The 14,475-nt window shown below is 38.5% G+C and overlaps 1 protein-coding gene across 1 annotated transcript in view; it reads right to left on the bottom strand.

Annotated features, from left to right (window-relative positions):
- Nucleotides 1-242: 242 nt before the first annotated feature.
- The window catches only part of SNX25 (sorting nexin 25), an 82,938-nt gene continuing 68,705 nt past the window's right edge, over nt 243-14,475 (bottom strand). Inside the window, exons 12-19 of the mRNA XM_054632769.2 lie at nt 10,920-11,060; nt 10,245-10,358; nt 9,548-9,712; nt 6,322-6,439; nt 5,038-5,104; nt 3,702-3,883; nt 2,034-2,134; nt 243-1,256 (exon numbers count right to left, since the gene is read on the bottom strand). Of these exons, the coding sequence (XP_054488744.2) occupies nt 1,182-1,256; nt 2,034-2,134; nt 3,702-3,883; nt 5,038-5,104; nt 6,322-6,439; nt 9,548-9,712; nt 10,245-10,358; nt 10,920-11,060 (963 nt within the window). The 3' untranslated portion in view covers nt 243-1,181. The remainder of the gene's footprint in view (nt 1,257-2,033; nt 2,135-3,701; nt 3,884-5,037; nt 5,105-6,321; nt 6,440-9,547; nt 9,713-10,244; nt 10,359-10,919; nt 11,061-14,475) is intronic.

The following is a 14,475-nucleotide window of genomic DNA, read 5'->3' as shown; positions in this document are numbered from 1 at the left end:
AGCTTGCACATTTCTAAATGCCTGTTTACTTATGAAGCTTTGTAAGTGTAGAATTTGCCTTGCTTCTTAGTACTGTGCCACGACTTGCAAGCTCTTCTGAAACTGTTAGAAGAGAAAATGTTGATTTATATAGATCATGCAGATTTTATGTACCTTACAATACAGCCAGTCATAACTGCAAGTAGTTTTTCTAAGAGCACAACTGTACTGAATTGAGAAGACAGTAATGAGTGTCAGCTAGGGATTTTTGATGATGTTTAATTATTTAGATGTGCATTAACATCATATTTACATATTTTTACATAAATTTAAAAAAAACCCAACCACTGAAGACAGTTTTCTTTCCTTGTATAAAATAAGAGAAAGATTTGAAGGTTATTTGAAATTGGGGCATTTGAATAAAACAGCCCTGAGTAATATCAGGGAAGTTATCAGAATGGTTTAATTAAATGTCTACTTGATCATTCATAGAAGCAATTCATAAGCACTAATCTTTGAACTAACATTAAACACAGGCATTCTGTTAGGACATACCAGTTTACAATACATAATTTTGACACAGACTTCAAAGCAATGTAGATACTTCTTATGAAACTAGTGCTGTCAAACCCATTGATCCGTTGTCAGTACAGCCTCATATCAAGTGCTGCAATCCAGTTGTGATATTTATTGCTTACAAATGCTTCAAACTACAGGAAATCTTTGGTAAAACCAAAATTGATAAAATTTTCACAATAGCTTTACATGTAGTATTGCACGACAAGGCTTTTTCAATACACAAGAAAAAAAAAGGAATGCTCAGATCCTCAGTGAGGAGATTAGAACTGTACAACATTCATTAGTTTACCACTATAAGCAAAATTTCTTTCCATAAATGTTTAAAATATCTTCTGGTTTCTTTCAGCATATATGAACATTTATTTTTCAATCTATATTTGAAACAGAGGAGTAGTCAAATAGAACAATTTAAATAAAAATTGGCAGCTATACAGCATTTTTTTGTCTACCCTACAACAGCATCAGATCTTTTCAAGTCTGTACTTCACAAAAAACTCTAGAGGAAAGAAAAATGCTAAAAATCATCATAGTCCTCAGCCCTCTATGGAAAAGAGGAAAATAAGTTTCATGTCTATTCTTGAACATAGACATTTCTCTAGTGGTCCAATTGTGCAGATTCAAACCTAAGTGGCATTAAGCTGCTCTAAATGAGCTCTCAGCTCAGGACACAGTTCAGTTAGCAGCAGTTCCAGCAAAACCTGAAAAACAGAAATGTGTTTAAATGATGCAGGTGTCAACAAAATTTCTCTTCCTTTCTGTCATTTTTAGGTAACCATAAATAACAGAAGCACATAGGTTTGATTACATTCATACTTTTCTTTCATCCAGAAGTTAGCACATGCCCTACAGATAACATGGGAAATGTCTTAAGGCTGAAGGGAGGCAAGTGTTGAGGGCAGCTCCATTCAGATGGGGATTTCCCACCCAGTATAAACTGGTGCTGTTGTGTCAAAGACTCCACAGCACCCTAGGCAAGCAGCAGGGCATGCACCTTCTCTCTGGTACTGGGGCAGCATTGAGTGACAGGCTGCAGTGTGGAATGTGCCAGAAGAGACTGACTGACTGTTGGTGTCATACTTAGATCCAGCTGCATGTTCCAACTATTCCCAACAGTTGAGGAGTGGAACTTCTGGAAGGCTGTCATGTCCTAACTATGAACCAGTTCTGGAGTTCTTCTCAAGGATTCTCCAAGGAATGTTTATTTTTCTAAGCTGTATGAGGAAATTAGTTTGTACCTTAGGAAGTCAGGCACATTGTATGTGGTGGAAGATCTCTTTTAGACAAAAACAACGCTGCTGTTAAACAGTCTTTTGTTATTCAAACTTAGTCAAGTGATCAAACATAGAACAACTGACTTATTTTAATAATAAATAAATCTCTGCAAAACCACACCCCCTAGGCTTCAATACTGAGTGAGTGGAGCTCAGTAACTTACAGGATTATGAAGTTAAAAAGGTACTTTTCTGGTTACTCACATAAAGTAGATGCTTATTAGCCTTTCTCTCTTGCAATGCATTGAACACCTTCACTACACCATGACGGGCATTTTGTTGTCCAACGAGATTCTGCAGAGTATCTGCAACAAACATTACTTCAGTTTATGTTGTTTCACTCATGCTAGGCAAAACCTCCAGCCAGAATCATCATTCTACTACCATAATCACAATCATAAAGGTTGGAAGAGACCTTCAAGATCATCTAGTTCAACCATAAAGACCCAGAAAGGAGAGGAAAAAAAGCCACTTAATTGGCACTTGACTACAAGATACACAGAGTCCCTACTCACCAACCTTTTAAAAACACAGCTTGCAAAGATACCCTTATTCTCCAGTTACCCAAAAGATAATAGTGTGTGCATCTCAGAACATTTTAAGGGTTCTAACATGATGCATCACATGCCTTTTCAGTAGTTCACCTCACTGAGTCAAGTCTCATCTCACACATCATTAAACCTCTCACTTAAATACACCTTAAGCCAAAGGCACAACTTCTACAGCATTTAAAATAAATTTAGCACTTTAATTGCTACTCAATTGTCACAGAGAATACTTCCCACAAGAAGGCAGTTAAGAGAATTCTAAGTCAATTATTTACACTTTGGATTAAATTAGAGAATAAATAGTGATTCAGTGTTCCATCATTAATCTAAGGTGCATTCAGCTATGTCTTGACATATGGCTCCAAGCTCAGAAACAAACAGGAAATCAAACAATACCATAAACCAACTATGGAAGGCTATTTAGGTAAGTAGATGAGTATATAACACAGGCAGTAAATGGAAGGGTAGTTTACACATCAAAAGACAAATATTATCCATGCATACTTACTCCTTTTGTGCTGCAAAAGTTGATTAAACTCCCTAATGCATGGGGGTATACGAGATATCTAAGTGAAGCCATAAAATAGTTCATTCTCTTCACACAGAGCAGAGAAAAAGCATTCAAGCTATGCTGAAGTGCATTTCCAAGTGCTAACGGTAATGATTTTGATTCTTTTCAGTTAGGTGCCTTTGGGTTTACATGATCTCTGAGGAGTCAGAAATATGTAACTGCATTTCCTGTCCTGTGAGTGGGACAGCATCTCAGAATAGTGCCCCAAAAACATTCTGGCTGAAAAAGCAGTTGCCCAGGCTTGGGAGATAAGGGCAGGTGAAAGAAAGTACTGATAAAACCACTCCATCTAGGAGCTTCTTCTGCCCAGGCTGCAGGTCACTCTAATGTTCAGTGCCCTGAGACCTCTTATCAGAAACAGACAACACAGAACAGTGATGGCATGCATAGATCCCTTGCTCTCCAACTTCAAAATATAAGAGCAATTGGGGTGGTGCCACTGTCCCTATTTGGCAAGTGATTCCAAATAGCAGAGCCACATAATTGCTCACAGAGAACCAGCAGAGAGAGAATTGACTGAGATTCCTTGACAAACATTATGCACAAAATTACAGCAATTCTGATTTTGCATCCACCAGTAATATCTGAATCTATGCCTTTTACCAGACAGGCAGGAGAGGCAAAGACTAAGACCAAATAATCCTTGTTTATGCAAATAATCATAACTTAAAAGTCTACATGAAAATAATTTGATTAACCAGTTTCCTTATTAGTTATTAGATCTGTGATTAAGCAGAATCAAAGTGAACTCACCTGGAATGTTTTCAAGTAGTTTTTGCTGTGCTCTCTGTTTTGTCTCCTGCTTTTGTTCATCGCTCTTGGCTCTTGGTGCTGGAGCTAACTTTCCATTTGGCCAGAAAGCATCTCGAAACACCCCAATGTAGTAAACAAGCATTGGCTCACTGAACATCCAGTGTACAGTGTCACGGATTTGCCTGCAAAGAAGTGGAGAAGGGAGCCCATCAGAGCTAGTCTCATGTTTTATTCATATTTACTCTTTTTACTCCTCAAAGTAGTGGAACAGATGTTCTTTCTTATGTAATTTTGCCAGTATGCCTGAGTTGATTTCATTGGCATAACAGCAGGTCATATTCAGGTCTGGGTGCTCTAGAATCTAGGTCACTCCTGATACATCACTTAGATCTGGAGAAGGCTGTTTTTCAAGGTAATCCACAAACATCCATTTCAAATTACAAGTACTACATTGAAATATACATCAAAGCTATATTTCAAGAACAGGCGCTACAAATGCTCCACCAGGAAAAGTCAGGAAAATCAGGTCACTAATAGTGGCAAACTCCAAACTAGTTGCCTGTGGAGATGTGCCTGCTAGGATAAAAATAGACAGTTTTGATAGAAGCACAGTAAGTTCCTTCACAGATAGCAAAGCACATTACTGAAGAGATTACAGACAGAGATAGCAGCCTCTTCCTGTGGCTGCACCACTCACTGTAGCCTTCAGCACCAGGAGTCTAAAGTAGAGCAGGCTCCAGTCAGTGCTGCTGCCATAAAGCCAAATCCCTTAAAATCAATAAAGTCAACCTACATGTAAAAGCTACACAGGAACTTTGCATGCAAGCTATGCTCAGAAATTCTCTGCCCCTCTGTCCTCCTTCAGGCATTTTCCAGTTATCAGCAGGGTATGAACAAATGAACCAATCAATTTAAAACTCAGTGAGTGGATACTGTCTGAGACCAATCCAATTTACTGCTACATAATATATATCAGAGGCTTTAAAAGCCATGCTGGCAAGTGCAAAATTTAGTCACTGATTGGACAAAGAACAGCCTGCTGTGCTGATAGAATACCTCTAAAATTTGTTTCTGACCAGGGATACAGCTTTCCATATGAAGGTGTTTACAGACAGGTATGCTCATAGCCTCAGGCAGGCCTCACCTGGCAGCATAAAGATAATTCACATATCTGTGTTTTCTCTAATAAATATAACATAGCTGTAAATTGAGCTGTGGAAAACAAATGCAGATTACCATATCCAACAGGATGTCCAGATTATTTTTAACAGTTCTTCTGACAGCCTTTTTTTAACAGAATGATGAAGAAAGTTCAGTTAAAGCAACAGCTACTTACTTGTTGATGGTTCTTCCAAAAGTGACTTGTACTAGTGCAATTAATGTTTTTCTGACCCACTTGAACACTAGAACAACAAAATATTATAAAAAATAATGACCAAGAAGTTAATAACATTACAGAACCCATGACCATGTGCAAAAACTTCTCCCTACCTCCCACCAAACCAAACAATCCACCCCCACAGTAAACACATTCTTATAACCCTTTCTAAGATCCCATTAATTGTACAGCGGTTTCATCTTTCTTGATCACATTCCTTGTACTGTTTGCTGTATGGTTTTTAAGTCCTGCAGATTATATATAACATGCATATAAAATGCATTCTAGGTTATACCGTAAATTTTTATATGTTTCAAGAATATTTCAAGCTTATTGAGCAATACAACTACTTAAAACCCTTTTTCTACTACAAAAAAAAAACAAAACAAATATTTTCAAACTTCCCACCTTTTTCGTAACTATTAGTATAAAGTACACGCAGCAACACAATTAAAATTCTGAAAATATTTTCACTCAAACCAAGCAGTCAGCTTTCCATTACAAATAAATGAAACAAAAGTGAGTGCTTCCTAGTAATTACTGGCAAACCTTCCTTTCCTACTGTTCAACATCACAATAAAGTCTATATTTGGGAGATACATCTACCATTTTTGGAAGGTGACACATTTTGCAATAGTTACCCCGTAAATAATTTTATAGAGCATCATGTGTGGCTGCACATTGAAACAGAAACAAAAATAACTTTATTATCATCATTCAGTTACATAAGGGGAGGGGAATCCAGTATTTAAATATAGCACAATTCTAGTATAATTTTCATCATAGAAGTTGCAGAACTAAAATGCATCTATAATTTACTTTGAATTGATATTAAAATTATATTTCTTTGTCAGAGACATGTTCTATAATAAAGCCATCTTTCTTTACTCAAGAATTCCTACAATCTAATGAAGAGCCTATTTACAAAAAGAATACTACTGTCCCTTTTTTCTAATCTTTTCATGAAAAATTTAAATATTATTAAGTGTAAATGCTCTCCCCTACCAGTTACATTTTTATTGCCATTTTATATTGTAATTTCACTTTTGAATGAAAGCTTGAAAGCTCCAAAGTTATGAACCTACTGAAGAATAGCTTGGTCCCAAACTGGCTGTATAGATTGAAGAATAAAGATTAGGTGCAATATAGAGTGCACTTATTGAAACAGCAAAAAAATTGAATTCTGAAGTGTCCTACAGAGCCAAGAGATTCCATTAGCAACTGAGCAGGTTTACATCTTACTTCCTCGCAGTTCAAAAATCTCTCCAATCAGCATGAAACACGGCTCAGCAAGAGAGTCCTTCTTCCCATCCACCTCCTCTCCGTAGTCTGACAGGTCACTGTCCTCTTCTGTTTCTTCCTAGGAAGAGAGGGACAACATGGGTGTGTGCTGCAGTTCTCTCCAGCCTTCTTCCAGAATGGATTTAGTTACTGCCATGCTCTGCAGAAGGAGCACAGCCAGTCCTCTCAAAAAACAGAGGCAAAAACTGCTGCTGGCAGGATCTGGCAAACAGAAATCTCACTAGGGATCTTGAAAACTTCCCATTGGACTAAAGTGATGAGGACACTGCACTGCTGGGATTATCATCACTGCTCTATCTTCTGCTTGCAGCCTTGCCCCAGTAAGCACCTCAATGCTGCCCAGATTTTCAGAATCAACTGCCTCTATTGCCCCATCAACACCAGCTGGATGAAAGAAAGATGTGGGAGTTGTGTACTGCTAGGAAACAGGTGACACCTGTAAGCAGGAGATGGCACTCAGCAGTGTTTGTGATTGCAAAGCTCCCTCTGACACAGCACCCATAAAAAACATTCAGGATGGGGAGCTAGACAGCTGGAGCTCTTTGCCACACAAACAGCTGGGAAGAAAGGGGGAAAATCTGGTTTATTGCACCAGGAAAAGCAGGTAGCTTGTTCCCCAGGAGAACAGACAATGCCTTCACAGCTGAAGGCCCTAACCTGGTTAGGCCCTAACCAGTTGTCCTTGAAGTAAGCTGGGAGCCAAACCCAGCAGTGGAAAGGGAACTAGCCAGAAACACAAATTGTTTTCCTAAGTGACCTGAGCCTGAGGATACCCCAGCTCAGGGCACCAAAGGGAGAAGAGCTATTCAGATAGACTCCCAGAAGATAACTGGGCTGAACCACCTCCATTCTGGCAGTACCATCTATTTCAGAGTGAAGAGCAGACAGCAGGTTGTTTCTCACTATCATGAAGATTGTTTCAGGATCAGGACTACAACTCCTGTCACTACTCATGGCAGCCAACACATCCCTTTGCTTTCCTGGATCTTGCCCTGCCTGCCTTTGCTTCTAGCAGAGCTAAAGACAGGCAGACCTGACCTCCACTGAGTCTGGTGCAATGTCCCAGTCTCTGGATCAGGAATGGTCACAATGATGTGCAAATTTTCTTCTCCAGCCCAGTTTTCAAAGATATCAATCATCTCTTCCTTTCATCCTCATCATTCGATCATCTAAAATTGGTTTATTTTTCTGCTATTCAGTGAATCTCCTGTCATTTAGAAAATGCAACAAGAACTGTAAGTTCTTACACTACAGTGCATTTTCTGTTCAGTAGATTTATAAATCTAAAAGCCCTTCTTTACAGATGATATCAACTGCATTTTTGCTCTGATATGGTTTTGGTCTAGAGAGCTAAAAAATACATTCTTAAGCTAACCCTGTCCAAGGAGTTCTTTATATATAAAGAAATTGCTGCAGTATCTAATCCTGAACACAACACTCAAGAGGTAATATTATTGCTCTGACATATATTTGAAAAATGTGAGATGAGATTAAGGGCAAAGAGAGCTGAATGAGAGCATTCTATACTACAAAGTTCAAAACACAAACTAAACCAGGAAGTCTCAGTTACAAAAAGAACACGATTATACCAGTTTTACATGGTTTAAACACAACCAACTTCATTTATGACCTTGTACCAAATGATTTAAGCCCAGTTTAACTGCTTTAGGAAAGTATCCAAGATGCTATCAGTGGGGCAAGACTTAGCTGATCCAAAGCTCTTTCTGAAAGACATGGGAGTCCAGGAAACAGCAGAGCTAGTCCCAGACTGCCTCCCAATCTGTCTTCCTCCATTTCATTTTATTACTTTCACTTTAGGGCAATTGTTTGACATACTCATTCATAGGATCTAAGAGTTCCCACCATCTGTATTCTGTTATGTGTAAGCTTAAGGAAAGAAGGGAGAAGAGAGAGAAGAGAAATGTGAAGTAGTAACAGTTGCATAATTTCTGCTTTGTTTATTTGTTCTTTCTCCTCTCACACACTGGTATCAAAAATTCTCTTTCCTTCTCCTGTATTTCCCAACTATTTCCTCCTACACACTCCCATAATACAATATCTATCTCCCATAATACAATGTCTTGAGGATGCTTTTCAATTAAATAGCAAAATATAAATAGCTTCACACTTCAATACTTTTATGCTACTTCTACCTATCATTAGTCATTTTAGTGAAAGCACTTGGGATTTTATAACTCCAGTACTTCTATCAAAGTAAAACTAGTTTCTCAAATTTCCTTTATATTTATTTCTCTGAAATGAGGCACATGCATTCAGCATCTAGATGCAAACACAGCATTCTTTTGGAAGGTACATATATAGGATTTTCTTATTTCTGAGATGCAAGACCACCTTTCTCCCTATAAAAGCCTAGAAGTATACATGCTCCCCAATTTCAAATTATTCTGCATAAGACCCATCCACTCCAGACAACTACAGCATGTCAGAAATTAACTGTTTCAAATGAATTTTGTATAACATGTAACTAAAAGGGGGAATAGAAACATCTCCTTGAATGTTGCATTATCTGAATATGAACAATACAGAACAGAGTGCCATGGAATTATGGTCAATTTAGTCAATGAGCTATTTTGGTCACTAATCTATTATTCATTGCATTTTGATAAACAATGGGGTTTTATGGCTTAATAACAAATTCTCCATCTGGTTTGCCTACATAGACTCCTGCCTGCACTTGCAAATGCCCTCAGTAAGCCTGTACTATTTGGCAGCAGTTTTTTGTCAAAACTAGCTCTGCTTATGAAGTTGTCCTGAAATTAGGGATACACAGCTGTTCTTTCTTGTCAAGAGAATATTCCCAAGTGAGAGTATTTTCACCTGCCAAAACCTCTCTGAAATATGCATGTCCAGAACTCAAAAAGTGGAAAACTCTGCTGTAAAAAAATAAACAATCCCACATGAACTGCAATTTGTTTACTTGTGATAGCTTACACGTTTGCCTATAGGCATGTACCAAAAGGCAGGAAACCTGTTTTATTAATAAACATCTTTTAAATTCATAGGTGGGTCTTTGTTTTCTTTGTTCACTTACAGTAAATTACAAATGACCTTTGGAAATATTGCCTGCCAGTCAAATACTAATGACTCTCCCTGCTTACTTAGGATAAGTAATTAAATTTGGGAAAATTGCTTTTCTACCACTTACCTCCTGATGAGAAAACAAATCACCAGGAAGTCGTTCTAGAAATGAGGAGAGTGAAAACGATGACTTCTTGCCTTGCACATCAATAACTTTGAGGTGCTCTGGGGAGGGGCTCAAGAAGGCATAAAGTGCTTCACTCTGGCAGAGTCTTTCATCAGAGAGTAATTTCTATGAAACAAAAATAATGACACATCACAACACAGCAACACATCAATTAAATATTTCTTGTTAAGGAATAAGATGTATTGATGCATCCAATAAAACTGATTAAATTGCAGCTCAGAGGTAGTGTGAGAAAAAAATCCCTATCTCACAAAGATACTTTAAGAAACTGTTTCTGAAGTACTGGAGCTAGTAAGAATAAAGCTTTTAGTCTTACAGTTTTCTTGTTTTATAACAATTTCTCATGAGTAAGGAATTTGTTGTGAATGAAGGAGTTTTAGCTGAAAGTGGCAATTAAAGGATTCATTATTTATGATTCTTTAATTAATTGACGTTTAAATTAACTTACTACTAGAGGAATGATTACTATCAGTCAAACTCATCTCAACTTCAGGCATTTTGGACAACTTTGACATTTATAGTGTCAAATTTTACATTTGACCTATTTGTTCTAGGCTCTTTCTTTAGGCAATAGAGAGGCAGCAGCCTCTCAATTCTCCTGTTTAGATATCTGTCGGTTTTGTCTTTATTTTCTTACCTGCAGAAAGTTATTAAGCTGGTTCTTGGATTTCTCCATGAATTTCTGGTCTATGGATTTGAAGGGCAGCTTGCTGAGAGAAGGCAACTGAACTTTCTTTAATGATGGAAAACACTGTGTAGGAGAAAGGAGAGCTCAGCTAAGATGTATGCAGAGAAAAAGACAGGTGGTTCAGGATGGAAATGAAGAGACTCCTTTTTGCTCTCATCTCACTACCTCACCCCTCTCAAGAAAACACCTTCCCCTTACCATTATGGGCTGACACATCTAAACTCTTGCCCTTTACAGCACCATTATCTATTCCTTATCAGACAGAAAGGTTAAAGCACTGGGAAAGAAAAATCCCAACCTTCTCTCTCTGCAAAAACTGTCATTTTTAATACTTCCCTAGGAGCCAGACATAAAACCTCATTCTTATAGCAGGCTCTTGTATGACAGTGCAGAGCATATACCATTTTGAAATGGGGTTAGTCCAATAAAACATTATTAAGGGGAAAAAAATTATAAACAAGTTTTATAATCATCTGTCAGAGACCAGAAATATGCAGAAGGCAATCCAGCTCTAAAGGACTAAAAGCCAAAAGGCTGGCATTAAAACTGGAAGCATTAAATTGTTATTATTCTGGCAAATTTTGGCAGTTTGTATCTTTTCCCTCCCATAACCAGGATTCGTACCTCGCTGAGTTTGCGGTGTAGGTTCTGAAACTCATTGAGCTTCCTGGGAACAGTCCAGTTCTTAGTTTCAGCTCCACCAACTTCTTGTAAACTCACCATGACAGAGTAACAGGGCACTTGTTCTCCATTCTCTTCTAAAACCTTGTGGGGGAAATAAAAACAGATAAGGTAATATCTGTTGAAAGTAAACAGTGGAACATTTAACTGTGAACACAGGAACATCTGAACAGTGAACAGTGACTGGCTAGCAAACTCAGTCATCAGTCCCACACTTCTCTTAAGATTTGAAGGCTACATATGGAGCAATTCCCTTAATGAAGTAACCATCACCCAAAGTGCTGTACCAGTCCTGAACCAGTCCTACAGCTAACCACTGTTACACCTTACCTACAGTTTGCAATGCTGTCCACCAGCAACCACATCTCCCTGACATGTCCTCTTCAAACAGCTGAGTGTATTATTTTGGTTTTTAAGGTACCTACCATGTAGCTTTGTGATTGCTGATCAATGCTCCATCTCTCCTATCTGCATTTACCTGAGTGTTCTTCCTTCATTTCCACCCTCCCTTCCCAGTGCTTCTGCTGAGGCTCACAGCAGCTCTGCAGCTGGGTCTAGCAACAGCTGCTGCTGTTATGGAGTGATTTCTCTGCTCACTTGAGCTGTTCTCCTTGCACAGTTTGTGGTATCCATGCACTATTTCTGAGGAACTCACAATTTTACAAAAATATTGATAAATCCAACTACAATCCTCAGCCAGAGGAAACAGAAGCAATTAACCACACTGTGCAAATGGGAAAACTACAGCAAAGTTAAACTATTTTTCTTGAGATGACAGCAGCAGTGTGACCACTGCTTAATTGATATAAGAATTGGCATAAGAATTTCATCCTTATGTCCTATTGGCAGCAAATTTTTTACTTATTTTGAGGAGACACCCAGATTGATTATGAAAAACAAATAACGGAAATGCATAAAATATTTCACTCTACAATGCTTGTGTCTTTATTTGCATGCAAATAATGGTAAGGTAGTTATAAAATACCACTCCCAGTCTTTTTGAGCAAAGTTATAACCTTAAAGCTTTAAAAAAAAAAAATTTAACGAATCTAATGAGGATAACAATAAATGTTAAAATTCATATAATTATCACACCTTTTCTGAGAAGCCTGTAGAGACAACACAATGCTGTGGATGAATAATTTGACAAGCACCTACATCACCCTTGTAAAAGCCATGTGGCTGAAATGTACCTGCATATTTTTAAGCTACTCAGAGCTGTACATGGATAATATTCCCTGTGATGCATTCCTCATAAAGCTGCACAAGGACCACTGGGAAGCCAAGTCTGAGGCCCAGATTTCACAAATCTCTGTCAAAAAGCTGCAGCAGCACTCAGACAGAATACAAAGCACCAGCCTGAATGCCTGCAAATGTGCCTGGTTCTCAGTGCAGCTATTTGGAGAAGTGCCTATCTCCTGCCAGACTACTGCAGAAATAGATGCTTGAACAGCCTCCAAGGTGCAGGTCAGAGAGACATGGTGCAGAACAACTGGGATTGTCTGGGACAGTCCCTGCCCTGTCTGCCCTGAGCTACATTGGATCTGTATTTGTAGGTGACCCACAAACACCTCCTGGCTGTCACTTTTCAACACTGGGAGATGAGTGCTGAAATTGCTGATTTGAGTCATGCCTATGATTTTCCATGCTAAATTTGTTCCTAGGGCAGGGGTTTGCATGTGTAAGGTCAGCTGAACTGTAATTGTCAGGAGAGAGCACAGATCCTCTGAAAGCACATTTTCAAAATGGGAGGACTTAGTACTCCTGCTTCAAGCTGTGTGCAGAATCCTCTAAATTCCAATTACCAGATGTAGACACATTACAGCTTTTTTTTTTCCCAAGTACCCTCAAATAAATACTGAAAACTTTCAGTATCTTAGGAATGCAAATTTTTTTATCAACTTAGGTGCTTGTGAATTTGTTTTTCCAAATTAATGAATAAACTCGAAAAGAGAAAAATTGAATGTTAGGAGGTCTTCTAAACCAGGAGATCTAGTCCTCTGCTGTTAGCAGGCACCACCTCATACAATTGCTATCATGCATTAGTTCAAACTATAGAGCCATATTCCTCTGGTTCTCCCTTTTGCTAAGTTAAGCAAATGAAATTTGAAAGTGCTTTCAGAACCACTTCTCATGGGAGAAGTACCTCATTCAAATCCCCCCTTCTCAAGGGACACAGCCCAGCACCTGCAATGGACTGTAACACTTCTCATCCTGAGTGGAAACTCCCTCCTAATGTGTTCAAGGGTTGCATTTACCCTTGGCAGACCTGCAGCCTGCTCAAGATGAGCTGCACATCTGCCAAGCCACCAGCATTTCTACTGTTTCCAGCCAAGCTTTAGCTCCAGGGGTCAGAGCTAAAGCCCAGAGATCCTGCTGAACAGAAACCTCACATGCCACATTGTGAGACTGAGCTTCTAATGCTCCTGCCCAAAAAAACATCCAGCTTTTTCCCAACCTTCCTAACCCTTCTCTAGCCCTGTTTTCAGGTGCTGCCAAGTAGTGGGGGAAAATCACTTCCCTGCTCCTGCTGGCCACACTATTTCTGATACAGGCCAGGATGCATTTGGTCTCCTTGACCACCTGGGCACGCTCCTGGCTCATGTTCAGACAGCTGTCAACCAGCAGCCCCAAGTTCCTGCCCACTGAGCCGCTTTTCAGCCACCTCTTGTCCAGGTGTGTAACCACAAGAAACCACAAGAAACATGCAATTTTTTCACCTTATTCAGATCTACAAATTCAATTCCTTCTGAAAGCAATAGACTTTTTAAAAGATGTTATGCTCTGAAACAGTCATTCTTTGTACAAGGAAGACAGAATGTCTGTTAAAACATCAAATGATAAAAGGCCAAAACAATTAAAGCAAGTACATCAAGTTAGATTATTTAGCTCTAAATTACATACCTGTTATGGGGAAGAGACACTCAGAATTACACAAGTTGTTATCATAGGCCCCCTCATTCTGCATGTTCCTACTGTGGTTTTCAACTTCTATCAGTCAGCCAAAACACTGAGTCTCCAAAGTAAGTTTTATTAAAAATACAAGCTACCAAAGGACACCTAGAGATTATATGATTTACACTGATTTTATATATATATATATATATATATATATATATATAGTTCACACACATAGACTTATTATATTTAAATTACTCAAAAGCATAAAGACTGAACTATTCAAGATAAGAGATTACAAACAAGAGAACAAGAGTTTGGACATGTTTTTTCCCCAAGACTTAAGTAATTTTTTTCTTTTGTGCATTCTCTGTTTACTGATTTAGCAGATCAGTTTAAAAGCTCAATGACTGGCTATTACACTTTCAGCTCAAGATCTATGGCAAAAATTACTTTTACTAAACTTTTCTGCTAAACAACAGGGCCAAGATTTTCTCTCTCTAAAATCACAGAGCTATATTCTGGGATTGGCAACAATGTATTTTGCAGATAGAAAGACTAGGTCATCTACTCATGCCCCCTGAAATCATCAACTGCAGCT

This window comes from Agelaius phoeniceus, chromosome 4 (genome assembly GCF_051311805.1).
Source record: "Agelaius phoeniceus isolate bAgePho1 chromosome 4, bAgePho1.hap1, whole genome shotgun sequence".
Taxonomy (NCBI): domain Eukaryota; kingdom Metazoa; phylum Chordata; class Aves; order Passeriformes; family Icteridae; genus Agelaius; species Agelaius phoeniceus.
Note: the sequence above shows the minus strand (reverse complement) of the source record. Positions and strands in the feature narration are given on the sequence as shown.